The 17,352-nt window shown below is 37.4% G+C and overlaps 1 protein-coding gene and 1 pseudogene across 1 annotated transcript; both read left to right on the top strand.

The window, feature by feature from the left end:
* The first annotated feature begins 90 nt into the window (after positions 1-90).
* Positions 91-17,165, top strand: LOC130826688 (protein HUA2-LIKE 3-like; annotated as a pseudogene).
* LOC130827703 (protein HUA2-LIKE 2-like) lies at positions 10,270-11,659 on the top strand. Its single transcript, XM_057693523.1, has 2 exons — positions 10,270-11,392; positions 11,517-11,659. Exon 1 carries the CDS (start codon positions 10,275-10,277, stop codon positions 11,382-11,384), a length of 1,110 nt encoding a protein of 369 aa, XP_057549506.1. The 5' UTR covers positions 10,270-10,274; the 3' UTR covers positions 11,385-11,392; positions 11,517-11,659.
* Positions 17,166-17,352: the final 187 nt, after the last annotated feature.

Below are 17,352 nucleotides of genomic sequence, written 5' to 3' on the forward strand. Positions count from 1 at the left end.
AAAAACAGATCTGATTACATTTCGTTTAAGTTTACCTTACAACCAACTTATAACTTTCTATAACAGTTTACCCCGACAGCTATTCGTCACTCAAGCCAACACATTCCTAATTGCGCCAAACAAACTCTAAACGAGTCACGACTACGTTATATGCAAGTAGGCTCATCAGTGAGTAGGCCGACCGGAGTGATCACCACGACCATTAAAATATCTAGTCTTCCCAATCCACATTATTTTTGCACTTCCAAACACAATACTGTTCTTCAATCTTCCCTTTCCTAAAGCAAAATTTCCCAAATTATGGTTCTTGGATCTTGATTTAGGGGGTTTTCAATCTGCTGCAACCGCTTTCACTCCTCAATTTTCCTCTCATTATCAGCAATTAACTTTTGAATTTCTTCAGTGTCCTCTCTCTAGTTGGAGTAAATGAACTAATTTACGGTTTTGATTAATTTCAATGCCTGAAAATTCATCCAACTCATTGGCTGCTGGAATTCATGATCACTTTAGAACTACTCGCTTTGCTATTGCAAAAGCGAGTAGCGGTTCTTCTGTCCTTTGTTTTATAGGGCTTTTATCACATTTCAATTTCAATCTCAATTTCGGATTGGGATTATTCGGGTTCTTCATGACACATATTTTTTTTTTTATCCGTTTACGTATCGTTTCGAATCAAGGTAGTTGGGGTTTACTTAATTCTTATTATTTTTGTAAAAATTTTATCGCTTGGAGTTGTTCTTCCATGGCACCCAGTCGAAGGAAGAGTGCCCGCAAAGGTGCTGCAGCTGCGGCTGCTCGCAGTCATTGGAAAGTTGGCGATCTTGTTCTTGCTAAGGTTAAAGGTTTTCCAGCCTGGCCGGCTAAGGTATGTATTTTAACACTTTTCACTTATTCAAGATCATTTTCTTGCTTATATTTAATATTTTATGTTTTTGAGTGAAATGACCTTTATTTGTAAAATTTGCAATTTTTAATTTCTTTCTTTTCGTTGATGGATCTTGTGGAGAACCCAAGTTTTTGATGTATGAGATTTGGACGATAAATAGTTCATTGTTGAGGATTGTAATGGCTTTTTACAGAACTTATTTCTTGTTTACTTTTTAATTTCTTTCTGTTCAACAACTTATGTACGGTACTTGGTTTCCTGTTTTACTTTAAAATCAACCTATTTCTTGTTACAAGGTTAGGTTGCGAGTATCTGACCTTGAGCCTATCTAGGTTGGAGCCGCTTGGTGTGAAGTAATGACATGCTGTGTGTTTTGCTTGGTGTTCTGTTGCATTGAAATTGTTGATGTGTTCCACTTTTACATAAGGGTCATGTTGTCGTTCCTTGTGTATTAATCTGTGTAATTGACTTGAAAATTTGTATAGTACATGCATTATTCTGGCACTTTTGTTTAGTAACACAATGCTGAATAGGTTATCAATCAGAATGCTATGAATCTTTAATTGGTGAGGTAATTCAGAGGTAAATATGGTTTACGGCGTCAAGAAAACTCTCTAAGTCTCAAATGAACAGATATTTAATGTGTTGAAAAGGTCGCATTGCATCGAATTAACTGCACTGTTTATTTTCTTAAAAATGAACAGATATTTAATGTGTTGAAAAAGTGTAAAAACACATTTTGTATTGTTTCAAGGGATATCTCATGCTTTTGGATATTTGACGTTACAATAAATGCATCACTCTCGTGACTGCATTATCGTGCGATCGTGCCGATGCAACCATTACCACATTTTTGCATTTGCTATGTTGATAAAATTTAGGGATGGTCACTCGAACCTAGTCCTAGATCCATTAATTTTTGTGGATCCAGATCCAGACTACTCTTAGGGTCTGAAACTTTTAGACCCAAACTCGTTGGTCTAATGGGCCTAGGGTCTTTAATAGTCCATAATGGGTTTAATTTAATTGTTCTTACTTTAGTTTTTTACATGTTAATAGTTCAATGAGGTTTAAAATAGGTCTATAGGTTGTATATAAGTCTAAAATGAATCAAAATCTATGTTGCATGATTCAAAATATCATACGAGAAACAAAAACGATAATTTTAAGTTTTGAAAACGTAGGAAACAAAATGAGATCTCGTGCACAAACAAATGCAAAATTATGTTAAATTTTAAACAAATCAATGTAAATAAACATGTCATATTTTCACTAATTTTGCGGTTGTATTAAATTATTAAAAAAAAAACAAAAACATATAATACATCTATGTTATTCTAAATAAAAACCATTTTTTTCTTTAAAAAATTAGCTTACTTTAAGTCTTTTTAACCAACTAACAACAGGAATACTCCCACATAAGTACTCAACTACTTGCACGTTTTTTAATGAAGTTTCAACTTTTGAGAGTTGTTCTAGCACGTTATACTTTGAGTCTGACCCTTTTTTCTTCATATTTTCACATCTTCCTTGAAAGACTATACGACTTCTCTTTTTATCTAACTGTTGTAAACTTTCCTTTGGTGAGTTCAGGCCTTCAATGGTAGTAATTTGAATTTTCAAATCCTTTCTAATTTCATAATCAAGTTCAACCTTAAAATTTGACTCATGTAAGATTTAGTTCTTTTTCTTTCGATTTCTTCTTCTTGTCATCTTTCTCATGTTTTACAATATCTTCTTAGAGAACAAAGCCCATAATATCCCCGCCTTGGTTTTTTCTTCCCATAGTTTTTTTTTTCATCTTTTATGGTTTCTTAATGGAGAGACAACACTAATGCTTATTCTAAAAGGTCGTCGAAAATCGGATCAACCCCACTCGCATTTCAAGGCATGTTTCCGAACGTTTTGGGTATGAACGTTTCCAAGTGCAGCTATTGGTGTTTCGCGCTTCAATGCTCCAAATAAATAAAATTAAGTTTAGAATAAGGTTGAAAATTTGATTTTATATATGCTAAATGCCTAAAAGACTCTCCACCACCCTTTTTGAAGGCCATTTAGATTAGGAAGTTAGATTTTTCATTAGTGTTCCATGAAGTAACTATATCATTTTTGGGTTTTCCTTAGCACTTTTCCTTTTCTATATAATTTTTTTATTGCCAACTTTATAAGATTTGAAGGGTTTCATTAGTGATTGGGAAAAAATGTCCATTCTATCTTTTGCCGTTGGCATCATAGAAAACCTCACCTCCCCTATGTCATATTATTAATTTCCAAAACATTTGAAAACTTTGATTTTTTTTAATAAAATGTTAACTTGCTATACTAGAGTTTAGAGCTAAGATCTTTTTGTTTTCTAATATTTTAGAAATATTTTATTGGATACTTCATCCATACTTGTATTGGATACTTAAAGGCGGATCGTGAAAAAACAAGTGATGTTGATAGTTTTTCAATTAATTACATTCAATAACGTTGATTCAATTGTCCACACCAAGTTTTTATATTTAAATTTCATAATTTGACAAATTTTGAAACAAATCACATTTAAAGTAAGTCACTTTACATTTGAAACTCTAAACACAATGATTGATCACAATTGAACTACCTTGAAAATTGTTATTTGTTGGAATCATCAAAAACAAAGGAAAAAATTGTTATTTGCTATTTGTTAGAATCATCACAAAACCCAAAAATTGTTATTTGCAATTTGCTAGAAATAGAATCATAAAAATTTAGAATCATCATGAACATAAAATATATTTAATAACAATGAAATATGAATTAAAAATAATGAATGAAAGCCAATAAATTGAAACTGAAAAATCAATCATTTTCTTAAAAGTCTTAGTACAAACAATTCCTATATTCCAGCTTTTATTATTGCTTAATTTAAAATCCCCAAAATTACCAACCCTAATTACTAGATTCATCATAATTCAAAAATCTAGAAAAGAAATTCAATAACACAATAGATTCACCATTTCAACCTTAGAAATGACATACTAAAAATATACATGATTAGTTTCAACATCAAATGACAATAAATTGCAATTAAATTAATGTCAATTGACATCATGTTAATTGCAATTTATTGTCAATTAACCTCAGTGACATCACTATGCATCCACCCTTGTGGATACTCATACAATTCTTTAAACTTTAATGTGAGGGAATTTCCCCCTCATGACATAAGGGGATTATTGTTTGCCATTGTTTTCTCGTGTTCAATTAATCAGTTAATGTGGACATTGTGTTCTCTTTATGTTTCTTGGTGTGTTGTACTCATTTTCCTCTTCTTAGACCCCTTTTTTGCTTTCTAGCATATGTTTATCAAGGCCCTTGGTTTCTTTAGTAACACGGTTTTTTTTTTTTTTTCTTTTCTTGTGCTAGGTAAGTGAGCCAGAGAAAGGGGGTTCTGTTTCAAATTGGAATAAAGTACATGTTTGCTTCTTTGGAACCCAACAAATGTAAGCATCTGACTATTTATTTATTATGACACTTACGATGCTCACTGTTTCAATGAGCCAAAAGATTATTTTTGTTCTGGATTATAATGGAATGTATAAAATTGTTCATTAAATCCTGTGTACTTCTTATTTATCTGAAGTTGGTGATGATATTTGCTACTAAGGTTGAATCGAAAATAATCTCTTTGTCATCAATAACAAGAATAAGGTTGCGTACATGTGAGTTTCGAGCCTAGCCTTAGTGGGAGCCACTTTATGACATTGGGATAATGGAATGAAACTAATGATGCTCAAATTGGTTAAAAGATAATGCTAGGGTGTTTGTGTTGTTTGCTTTTAATATTTTTTTACTTTGTTTGGGCCTTGGGTTTATTCTTAGATTACAACATTCTTATTGTCTATAGGTGTTTATTTTGGTCAAGTTGCCATTTTATGAGTTGAATAATGGGTGGAAGGCACTAATTGATTATGGAGCTTGTGGAAATGATATTACATTACATTACATTACCCCAATTTTATTAAGTGGCTCTGTGATGCACCCAATACCATAGAAGGGAATTTTGTCTTACAAGAGGAGGAAGAAAAGAGGAGCACAGGCTGTTGGAAATTCTGTTGAAGAAAGCTGATGCTATTGTCCACCTGGCAAAGAGAATCAAATTAGTTACAAGCTTTTTGTGGGGTCCAGTATATGCATTGTATTTTGCCTGATATTGAGTATTTTCTATAATAACCTAGTTGGTTACTGTAAGCTACAATTAGCTCTATAAATAATTGGGGTAAATGCATTGTAATGGCATCTTATGAATGAAATCACTTATCTGGAGTAACTAAACTCGAATTAGCATAATTTTCTCTCATTACGGTCTTTCTTCTTTACTCTTTCTTCCCTTTATCCTTCCCTTCCCTTTTAGCCTGGCTTAGCCAAATTATCAGAACACCTGATCCATATCAACTGGTATCAGAGCAAAAATACATCCATGGGCAATCCAACTAACCAACAAAGAATCGAAGCCATTGAGCAAGACCTTGAATCGTTGAAGGAATTGTTACCTACTCAAATGCAAACAGAATTATCAGCATTGGAGGATCGAATGGAGGAGAAGCTAATGAGGAGTCAGGAGAACCTCAAGAATTCACTAGCCACAACGATCATGGACGGGTAGAACCATATGCAAGAAACCTTGAAAAATATGCAGCTCAACGACCCACCACATCCACCTCACTCACAAACCCAAAACACATTGACTTCCCCAACCCTCATCACCGAAGACAGCCATAGTCACCCAAATCAAAACCCCCTTGAACCCAAGCCATCATTCAACTTTGACAACCTTGCCCATACCCAACCCAAATCATCCACCACTCTCACCCCTCCTGATTCCAATATCACACCCATCCGGCTACTCGAATATACCTATCACATATCAACCATATCCCATTCTCACACACATTCAACCCAACCCGACACCTTATCATACTCTCCCACATGATTAGATTTATTTCGATCTATTTGGATCACCATACCCAGCTTACGGGAGACCCAAACCCAGCCCAAGTGAACATTGGAAGCTGAAATGATTGGAGATACCTATGTATTATGGAGAAATCCCGACGATTAGTTGTTGAAGGTGGAAAAATTCTTTAAATTCTATCATCTGACAGACGAGGAACGGATCGAGCCGGTGGAGATGAGTATGGATGGTGCTGCACTACTGCGGTGATCGAGGCTAGAATGTGATCCTCATGCTCGTTTTGCAGTGGTGTTAGGCACCGGTAAAGAAGTCCGGGGCCAAGGTGAATGCCGAAATGTGCCAATATCATTCCAGAATATCACAGTGACCCTCAACTTTTTGGTCCTTGAACTGGGACATTCAGATGTCGTTCTCGGGGTGCAGTGGTTGGAAACATTGGGCCCGGTGGTAGTTGATTGGAAGTTATAAACTATGAAGTTTCACACTAATGGCATTGAACACATAATCCGGGGTGATTCTTCATTAAGGTGAGACTGCATCTCTTTTAGAGCCATGCTAAAAATAATTAAACATGAAGGCTCAGGCATGTTGGTTGAATTTTCAGGCCATCAAACCAAACCCCTCTCCGAAACCATAGAAGTACGTCCCTTCCTACAAGACATCATCCAAAAATATGATCCAATATTCCAACCCATATCCAGCCTACCCCCCCTCATTCCAAAGATTTTACCATCACCCTTAAGGAAGGTACAGATCCAATCAACGTTTGGCCCTACCGTTACCCACATTTTCAGAAAACCGAAATTGAGAATATAGTCTCTGACATGCTAAAGGCAGAGATCATTCAACCCTCCACCAACCCTTTTTCTAGCCCTGTTATCCTAGCAAAGAAGAAGGACGGTTCTTGGAGATTTTGTGTTGATTATCGAGCTCTCAACAAAGCTACAATTCCAGATTAGTATCCTATCCTCATTAGTGATGAGTTATTAGATGAGTTGTATGGTGCCACAATTTTCACCAAGCTAGACTTAAAAGTCTGGTTATCATCAAATTAGGATGAGACAGGAAGATATTTGCAAAACGGCTTTTCGCACTCTAGAGGGGCATTATGAACTTTTAGTTATGCCATTCGGCTTAACTAACGCACTGGCCACTTTTCAGTCCCTCATGAATGATATCTTCCGTTCTCATCTACGCAAATTCGTATTAGTTTTTTTTGATGACATACTTGTGTATAGTCGGACCATTGAGGAGCATAGGCACCATTTGAATATTCTACTCCAGAATCAGTTGTTTGTTAATAAGAAGAAATGTGATATCGGTTTAAAACAAGTAGCCTATCTTGGGCACGTAATTTTTGCGGGAGGGTTAGCCATGGACTCAGAGAAAGTGGCAGCCATGTTATCATGGCCCACGCCTAAGACTCTTAAAGAGTTGCGGGGATTTTTGGGGCTTACAGGCTACTATAGGAAGTTTGTGGCCAAATATGCTTGTATTGCTAAACCATTAACTGATTTGTTAAAAAAGGATGCATTTCAATGGAATGATGAGGCGACAAAGGCTTTTGATACTCTAAAAACTGCCATGACCACAACCCTCGTACTTGCTATGCCTAACTTTTCTCTCCCATTTGTTATTGAGACTGATGCTTCGGTAAGTGCCCTAGGGGTCGTGTTATTGCAGGAACAACATCCCATAGCATTTTTCAGCAAGGCATTGGGTCCTCGAGCAAGCACGAAATCCATCTACGAGAAGGAACTCATGGCAATCGTATTTGCAATCATAAAATGGAAGCATTACTTGTTGGGGCGGAAATTCATCGTAAAAACCGATCAAAGAAGTCTTAAATTCATACAGGAGCAACGGGAAATCGGCACAGACTACCAAAAATGGGTTTTAAAATTGATGGGCTATGACTTTGACATCTTATTTAACCCCGGGGCATCCTACAAGGTGGTTGATGCATTCTCTTGCATTCCCGATGCACAAACTGTGGTTAAATTACATCTTTAAAACAACAATGTAGCACCATTGGGTTTTACTATGCAAGCCGATAAGTTGTTTTACAAAGGGCGATACGTGTTATCCCACTCCTCACCGTTCATACCAGTCATACTATAGCAGTATCACAATTCACCTTTGGGAGGGCATGTCGGGGAATTTAAATCATACCAATGTTTGGCTGCTGAATGGTATTGGTTTGGTATGCGAAAACAAGTCAGGAAGTATGTCCAGGAATGTACAGTATGCCAACAACAAAAGGCATCACATTGCTCTCCTACCGGTTTATTACAACCCTTGCCCATTCCAGCCCACGTGTGGTCCGACATTTTCAATGGATTTTGTGGAGGGCTTACCTAATTCTCATGGAATGAATGTTGTTTTGGTCATGGTGAATCGCTTAATGAAATATGCGCACTTCCTACCTCTACGACACCCCTTTACGGCATTTACGTGGCTACCCTCTTATAAAAGAAGTAGTGAGTTTCCGTGGGTTTCCCACGGCGATCGTAACAGATAGAGATTGCATTTTTCTGAGTAAGTTTTAGAGGGAGCTGTTGAAGTTACAACAAACAAAGCTCATTCGAATCACGTCCTTCCATCCTCAAACCGACGGCCAAACGGAAATCGTTAACAAAACTCTTAAAACGTACTTGAGGTGCTATATTAATGGGCAACCACGCAAGTGGGCAGCATGGATACCATGGGCTGAATACTGTTACAATACATCACCACATTCGTCTACTTTGATGTCACCATTTCAAGCCTTGTATGGGCGACCACCCCCGCACTTAGTGTGTTTCAATGAGGAGACAACAGTCGAAAGTTTAGACCAACTACTCCACGAACGAGACTATAATTGATGAGTTACATTTTAATTTGGCTTGTGCTCAACAGATCATGTATGGTTTATCTCAAATTACAACCGTATCGGCAACGTTTTTTGGCTACACGAATCAATGAAAAGTTAGCACCTCGTTTTTACAGTCTGTACAAAGTGTTACAAAAAATTGGAAAAGTTGCCTACAAACTTGAGCTACGAGATTCTACTCTCATACATCCTACATTTCATGTCTCTCAGCTTAAGGCAGCAGTAGGTTCAGCTACAGTTTCTTCCATTCCTCCTCACCTGACTGCTGACTTTGAGATGGTGGCACAACCGGCTGACATCCTGTATATATGCTGTTGCTCCTCTTCTCCGGAGCACACTGAAGTTCTGGTGCTGTGGCAAGATTTACCTGAAACAGATGCTACTTGGGAGGATCTTAAACGAATGCTCATGGTTTTTCCTTCCCATCACCTTGAGGACAAGGTGAAACTGCTGGCCCTGGGTAATGTGATGCACCCAATACCACAGGAGGGAATTTTGACTTACAAGAGGAGGAAGAAAAGAGGAGCACAGGCCGTTGGAAATTCTGTTGAAGAAAGTTGATGCTATTGTCCACCTGGCAAAGAGAATCAAATTAGTTACAAGCTTTTTGTGGGGTCCAGTATATGCATTGTATTTTGCCTCATGTTGAGTATTTTCTAGAATGACCTAGCTGGTTGTTGTAAGCTACAATTAGCTCTATAAGTAATTGGGGTAAATGCATTGTAATGGCATCTTATGAATGAAATCACTTATCTGGAGTAGCTAAACTCGAATTAGCATAATTTTCTCTCATTACTGTCTTTCTTCTTTACTCTTTCTTTCCTTTATCCTTCCCTTCCCTTTTAGCCTAGCTTAGCCAAATTATCAGGCTCCCACCTAGGGTGGGATTTGGGGGTCGGATGTACAGAATCTTATCCTTGTTAGTGATAATACTAACAAAGAGGTTGTTTCTGATTAACCCTTGGTAGCAAGCATCTTGTTGAAACGATCAAAGGTTATGATTGAAAAAAATTACTTGGAGGTTTTTAGTTGGTATTCCTGTTTAGCTTATTATATGTCATGATATAATGATCTATATGCTCTTAGTTGTGAAAGTATTTTGTTGTGTTTTTGAAGTATGGTTGGGGGAAACTTGGCTGATGCATCGTTGAATTTCTAGTTTGATTATGTTCTTTGTTACACACAGAGCCTTCTGCAACCCTGCAGATGTAGAAGAGTTCACAAAAGAGAAGAAAGAACTGCTTCTAGGAAAGTGCCAAAGAAGTGCTGTTTTTATTCGTGCTGTGCAGGAGATTGTTGATTGTTACGAGAAGTTAGAGGAAAAGAATCAGGTTAATCAGCTGAGCTTAGGTGGAGCCCTTAATGAAAATACTGTAAATGGTGATCTTAGTGCTACTAATGCTATAGTTCCTGATGCAACACATAGTTCCCCTGTAAAATCTTCTAATTCTTCCAGATTGAAAGATGAACCAGACAATGCTTTGGAAGATGTTGGAGCACTTACTGAAGTGGAATCTTTGTGGCAAAGTTTTCCATCTGAAGAGAATACTAGTAATACTATTGCTACGAGCTAATCCATGGCAAACCCTTACACTTTAAGTAAAAAGACTAGGAGCAGTCAAGTACACCAATCTGATAATAAAAAGGTGTCGGTTCAAAGTTCTAGAAGTTCATTGAGGTTTCATCCAACTGCTCTACAGAATGGTGAATCAAAATGTAGTAATAGTAAACATTCTGATGATGGTGGTTTAAATGGGTTTTTGGATGGTCCACTTATAAGAGCCCAGAGAAGTAAAAGATCACCTGATTTATCTGCTCACAATGTCAGGGATTCACCTATTTGTAATTCCTATGCAACTGTTGTTGACAATGGATCTGAAATTGCCATGAACAACTCTGGAGACCTCAGTAATAATGTAGGTAGTGCTGTTGAATCTGACCACAAACATGAACAATCAGATATTATCTCTGGAAATTTTGAAGGCCTTGAGCTATGTAGAAGGCTTAATTTTCAAGAAAAGACAACTGTTATGAGGAAGAAAAGGAATCCTGTAAGAAAACGTGTTCTTAAATATACTTCGAGGACATGTCAAAGAGTTAGTAATGAGAGACTGGTCCAACTAGATCCATTGGTATTGCCGGCTTTGTGTGAAAGTTTGATTGATTCTCGTCCCAAGGATGAAGGTGATGAACACTTGCCACTTTCAAAACGAGCCAGAGTTCGAATGGAAAAATTGCCGGCCGAAGAGCATCAGCAGTTCGATTTGCTGGCGAAGAATGAAGATAAATCTTTTGAGTGTGTTTCAACTAGCTCATTTACGTTGGCTAGCACTTCCTTGAACTGTGGTGATAGTGATCAGCCAAAGAGATCGTCAACCATGAGTAAACTAATGGTGTCTGCACCTGTGAATAATCTTGGTGAGGTTCCTGAGGATAAGCCTCAAGCAACAAAGACTGACATTTGTGTTGTAAATGAGCAACTTGCTTGTTTGCCGGTGGATAATGGTGTTCACATTTCAGGGGATAAGGCCCAGCCTCAGAAGACTAAGGCAAATCTCCCTTTTGGTGGTGTATTTGATGATGAAGCTGCTTTACCTCCATTAAGCGCCTTCATCGTGCCTTGGAAGCGATGTCAGCAAATGCCGCTGAAGAGACTAAAACATCAGTGGCAGTATCGTTGGCAATAAGAAAAAATGTAAGTATTGATGAGGCACATTTCCCTCCACCGGAGACCAGCTCTTTCATGTTTGTGAACGATGAAATTGGTAATACCTTGAAATCACATCATGATAGTGCTGAGGAAGTGGCTGTTTGTGCAGATGATAACTATCTCAAGGAGTAGGGGAATACGAGAGCACCTGACAGTTGCCCCTCAGATCAAGCTGTTTTGATCAGTGTTACTGATTCAAAGCCCTTGCAGTCTTTAGCTTCTGTACTAACTCAGTGGCCTTTGGGGGACTTGAGCAATGTCAAAGAAGTAGCAATGCTTGAAACTAAGGCAAAAAAAGATGCGCCTGATAATAAGTTGTATTCTAGAGGGAACAGAAAATTGGTAATTGGGGAAGAAAAAGCTGTAAATGTAAGATCCGACAATGGTACTCTTTCAAATCTTGGTACTGAGGACATTAAAAATTCCGCAGGAAATGAAAATTTGAAGGCATCAGTGGAAAATAATACTGAAGCTAGACACATGTAAGTTGTATAGCTTGCACATTTGTGTTTCATCCCTTGCGGGGATTTTGGTTTTTTAATGATTTATTTGACTAGTTATTTGTTGTGACTTATAATGGCAGCTGTAAATCTGTGGATAAAGTTCCAAAAACAGAGTCACATATCAGAATGAACGACTCATCTTGTCCATTGAAAGTACCATCACAGCGAACACCTCATCGTGCCTCAGTTTCTTGTGGATTTTTGAGTGATCTGAATGATGCTAGTAAAATTGCCAGTACCCTCCCTGATGAAGCAGATGAGTGGAAGCATGCATCTCCTATAAATCTGTTGGCCGACTCAATCCACAGTCATCATTCTCTACATAGGGAGAGTCTTGCCACTGATGCCAAATTACCACACTGTAAGCACTTTGGAGATGCATTTGATGATAAAATTTTAGATGTAGGTATGCACCATCAGAATAAGTCAGAAGAAAGAACCAATATTGCGGAAGTGAAAGCAGCGCTTGCTTCTCTTGAGTTAAGACTTGGATCACTGGCCAGAACCAAAGAAAGCATTGGTCGGACGACGCGAATAGCAGTTGATTGTATAAAATTTGGCTGTGCTTCTGAGGTATTGTCATTTTTTGTGATCAACTCTTATCCTTATGATTAAATGATTATGTGATTTGTCTACTCATCATAACCTGATCTCTGTTTGACTAACCAATGCTCTATTACTCAAATTGGAAGGTTATATATTTATGTGTACTTGTGCTTCATGTGCATATTCTGGATTTAGGAAGTGATTAGTATTTTCTAAATCGGAAGTCTGGGTCATACTTGTCACAAATACTTTCTTGGTATTCTTATAGTCACAACAATTTTATGGCGCGCAAAATGAGGAAATCACCATTGAGCATATTTAGACAATGTTGCCCATAAGTTGAGGAATTGTCCACTGTTCCTCACTACAATACAAATCACAGTTATGCTGAAATGATACTCCCTGTTTTTTGTGTTGTGGGCTTGACATGTATAACGAAGGTGAAGGTGGACTATAAGGGAAAACTGCACCAAAAAGTTTCCAACCTAACAATCTTGCAAGTATTAAGAAATTTCCCAAACCGGAATAAGTTGTTTTTGTGGCCTTTCTTTCTCCTGCTATATATGCTTATTATTCAATGATGACAACATCAAGCATTAGAGGAGAGCTATATGATCACTGTAAGTTACAAATATACATTTATGATGGCCATCCAGAAAAAACTTGTACTGCGTCTTTTAGTGACTGCTGATTATACTAAAAATTGATGTCCTATAGAGATTCCTCCTTTACTACATATAGAAAGTTGGGACCACCTTTTTTTTACACCCAACGGTCTTTTTCTCTCTTTAGCATGTGACCTCCTCACTGCTCTCTTTCTTTCATTTTTCTCCAATTCAAAGTTTTCTCTCTTTAAGTTCCCACAGTTTTATGTGTATGTAGCAATCTTTCAGGGACAAGAATATGAAGGACCGAATGCTTATTGGTATGGGACAAATATCTAAGAAATGTTTTGACATATTGTTTCTTAGGTGATAGACATTCTTGTTCAATATCTGGAGAAAGAGTCAAGCCTATATAGGCAAGTTGATCTGTTCTTTCTTGTGGATTCTGTTGCCCAGTGCTCTTGAGGTTTGAAAGGTAAATGCTTATCTTTGTGATTGTATAGTGAATTAATTTATCCTGACTTCACTTCTAAATCACCAGCAATGCACTTTTTGTTTTTGGTTTTTTTGTTACGTTCTTATTTTGTTGTGTTTTTATTTTTTTTCTTGCTGTGTGTGTTTTTATCAACTAAGCATCTTCTTGTCTAGGTGAAGTTGGTGTTGCATATAACTCAGCTGTTAAGGGGGCTCTTGCGCGTATGTTATCAGCTGCTGCGCCACCTGGACATGCTGCAAGAGAGAACCGTCTGCAATGCCTGAAGGCATGTTTTTTATAAAAAAAAATTTTCAATGCCATCTGCATTGCGTCGCGATTAATCATCTCAAGTTTTGCAATACAGTGATATACATTTTTTCATTAATTTCTATCTTGTGTCTCAGGTTTTAAGGCTTTGGCTGGAAAGAAGAATACTGCCAGAATCCATGATTTGCCAACACATACGAGAGCTTGATTCACTTAATTGTTCCTCTTCAACTGGTAGGTACTCTCGCCGCATGTCAAGGACTGAGATCTTTTGATGATCCTTTACGAGATATTGAAGGCATGTTTGTTGATGAGTATGGAAGGTAGTTTTCATCTCTGTTTTCACATGAATCATAACCGTTTCTTGCATTTGAAATAACTTATTGGTGATCTGTGGTATGTAATTTGTCTGGCTTGAATAAAGCCGTTATTCTTAATGTGCTCAAGGTTATCTAGAATAATAGCTGAGTTTCAACTCTTTTTGTATGTGGGTTTAGTAAAGTATTTTGTTTTTCTCCAATTACATCTTTCATGTTAAAAAAACAAAACCAATCTAGCGGGCCACCCGTGTAGTGGTTAAATCAAACCAATCTAGCGACCACCAACCGTGTACTCATTAAGTTTTCTTTTATGTTTAATTGGAGGGAAAGGGTGGACATGTTATTTCCTTTCTGCACAGTACAGCTTTAATGGAGATCAGCTTTTGCTATGGGGGATGGAATTGTGCATTGGAGGTATTGAGTTTATATATTCAGTATCTTAACCTTGTTAGGTAGAGCTTTCTTTCTGGTCAAACAAGATTGGTTTAGATTTATGGTGGAGATAAGTTTTAGTGATATCTGATAATACTTTATGGACATCTTGCTTCACCATGAAAGAAAGGATGTCTGTCATTTTTTTCCCGGTGAATTTATGTGTTCAGTTGCAATTGTGACACAGGAAAATAATGGTAATTTAATTTCATTTTTCTCAGGTTTAGATATCCTAATTTAAATCTCGAAATTGTATGAAATTCTTATGTACATACATGCCCAAAGTCTATTTTTCAAGATGCATCTGTTTACATATTTGAGGAAATGGTGGTCTGTTCTTGAGTTTGGTAACCTTGTCCTGATTTTATCCCCCCCAAAAAAAAAATTCTAAGTTGTGACTGATGGCTGTCATCGACTTTCTCAACTATTCTACTGGGGCATTATTGTCTTTATTGTGTGTATTATTATAGTATATTTTCATATGATACCTCCTTTTTCCAGCAATTCAAGCTTTCAGCTCCCAGGATTATGTATGCCCCGTATGCTAAAAGAAGCAGAAGACGGGAATGATTCTGATGGTGGAAGTTTTGAGGCTGTTACGCCTGAAAATGATTGTAAAAATCAAGAACCGTGTGAAGTAACTACAGTTGCTACAGAAAAGCATAGACATATCTTGGAGGATGTTGATGGCGAACTTGAAATGGAGGATGTGGCTCCCTCAAGTGATATTATAATGGATCGTACTGCCACTATTGCTGTTGATGCTTCTCAGGATGCACATAGTCTTGAAGAGCAGTTCTTTGCTTTTGCCCCTCCATTACCTCATGATGTACCACCTCTAGCACCTCCTTTGCCTACATCCGCACCACCACTTCCACCTCTTCCTCCACCACCCCCTCCTCCGTTGCCTCCAACAATTGCTCCTCATGTATCCACTATGCCTTACATGGATATTGATTCGCAGCTTCATGTTGGTAGAAATGTAAGCCTAGAACCTTCTATGTTACTGATATTATTTTCGAATGGACCCTCTTTCTCTTTACTAGTGCCACTGATGATTGGTAAATAGGCTTAAGATTTAGTTCTATAAATAAAGTGGAAATTGGAACCCCCAGAGACTATCTTTTAGTGTTGAGTTAATATAGTTGCTTGAGATAGGGATTCCTTCTGCATTTTAGTTCCTTTACTATTCTTTTTCTTGAATGTAATCTATTTTAATACTCAAATTGCTGTATGATTTAAAGAGCATTATTGATTTTGATATGTATTTTTTGCTTTGTAGAGTATGGAAGAAACAAATCCTCCAAGACCTTCAGCTTCTGGAATGCACCATACAATGCAGATACCTCCTTCGACAAGCTGTTCTTACAATTCCTATCCGCTAATGCATAATCGTGGTGCGTCAGGGAGTAATATACAACCCATGGATGGGAATTCATACGGCAAAGCCTATATTATTAGGCCACCACACCCATCTACGCCCAATCAATTTTCTTACATTCAGCCAGATCAGCAAGTATGGTCACAAAGGGGGGTTGCACCCCATTATACTATGAGCAATCTTGCTTTGGCCCTAGAGCAGATGGTGGCCAAGATAATGTCAGACAGCCACGACACGACTTAACAGACGGCTGGGGACACTCAAGACCTCCATTTCCCCGTAAGTTGGCCAAATTTCTGTACCTCATTGAATTAATTACTTTTCATGATTTTTTAGTATCTTGGGGACACCAAGAATCTTGGGTTGGCCTACTGGTTGAAGACTTCCCCTTTCACCCATGTAACAAGGGTTCGATTCTCACCACCTACAAGAAGGGATTCATTTCCCCTTCCTCTTGCGACCAATTGTTTTATTCTAATAATGACGATTACAATTCATATCCTCTTATATGCTTAGGTCCTTGTGAACCAAGACCACACAACCATGGGTGGGGTTTTCATTCTCATCCAGTGCACCATCAAAATCATTTTCATAGACCTTGTAGTGGTAGTGTTCCAGTAGCTACAAGAGGTTTGTGGCTCTCAATGCTCTACTTGTCGTATTTTTTATACTCCCTCCCTCCCAAAGATCTATTCCACCTTTTAATTCAATTTGTTTATTATTTTAATCAATCGAGAATATATCTTTGAGGAAAAAGGAGTACATGTGTTTTCTTTATTTTGTTTTTCTATTACCATTGAAATTGTGTCTTTCAGACTTTGTTGCAGCTCCTGGTTATTGGCGAGCAAGTTGAGCACCTTATCACCGCTTCTTGCCAATGGACGCAAGTGTTAGCGTTTAGCTACTCGCTTTTATGTTCCTCATTGCTTTGCTTCTTTTTGATCTTTTTAATTCAAAACCTAAAACTCGTGCTCCGTTTGAACAGAATTTTTGATCGATAAAGTCCGGCTCTGTGCAAAAGATTGATGGACTCCTTGAAGTGCAATAGTATATCCAAGCTGCAAGTTACCAAAACCCGAAAACCGCTTTTGGTAGCTTGTTTCTATGTACATATAATTTATTGATATACAAGGATTGTGAAATTTCTGTTGGGCAGCTGTACATGACATGCCTTCTCAAGTTGCTGTATGATTTACTAATTTATTGATGCTTGTGGGCGGTCTTGAGAAGTTTGTTATCAATCACCTTAGACTCGTTGTCATTTAAGTTTTTGCAAATTGTTGAGAGAAACGGTCTCTTTGAAAGATTATATTTTTGGAAAGGTTTAAAATTTATAAAAAAGTTAAAAAAAGGAAAAATATAAATACTTACTCTTTATCTATAATTTAAATACCCATTTCTCATATTTATAAACAC

Source organism: Amaranthus tricolor, chromosome 11 (genome assembly GCF_026212465.1).
Source record: "Amaranthus tricolor cultivar Red isolate AtriRed21 chromosome 11, ASM2621246v1, whole genome shotgun sequence".
Lineage (NCBI taxonomy): Eukaryota > Viridiplantae > Streptophyta > Magnoliopsida > Caryophyllales > Amaranthaceae > Amaranthus > Amaranthus tricolor.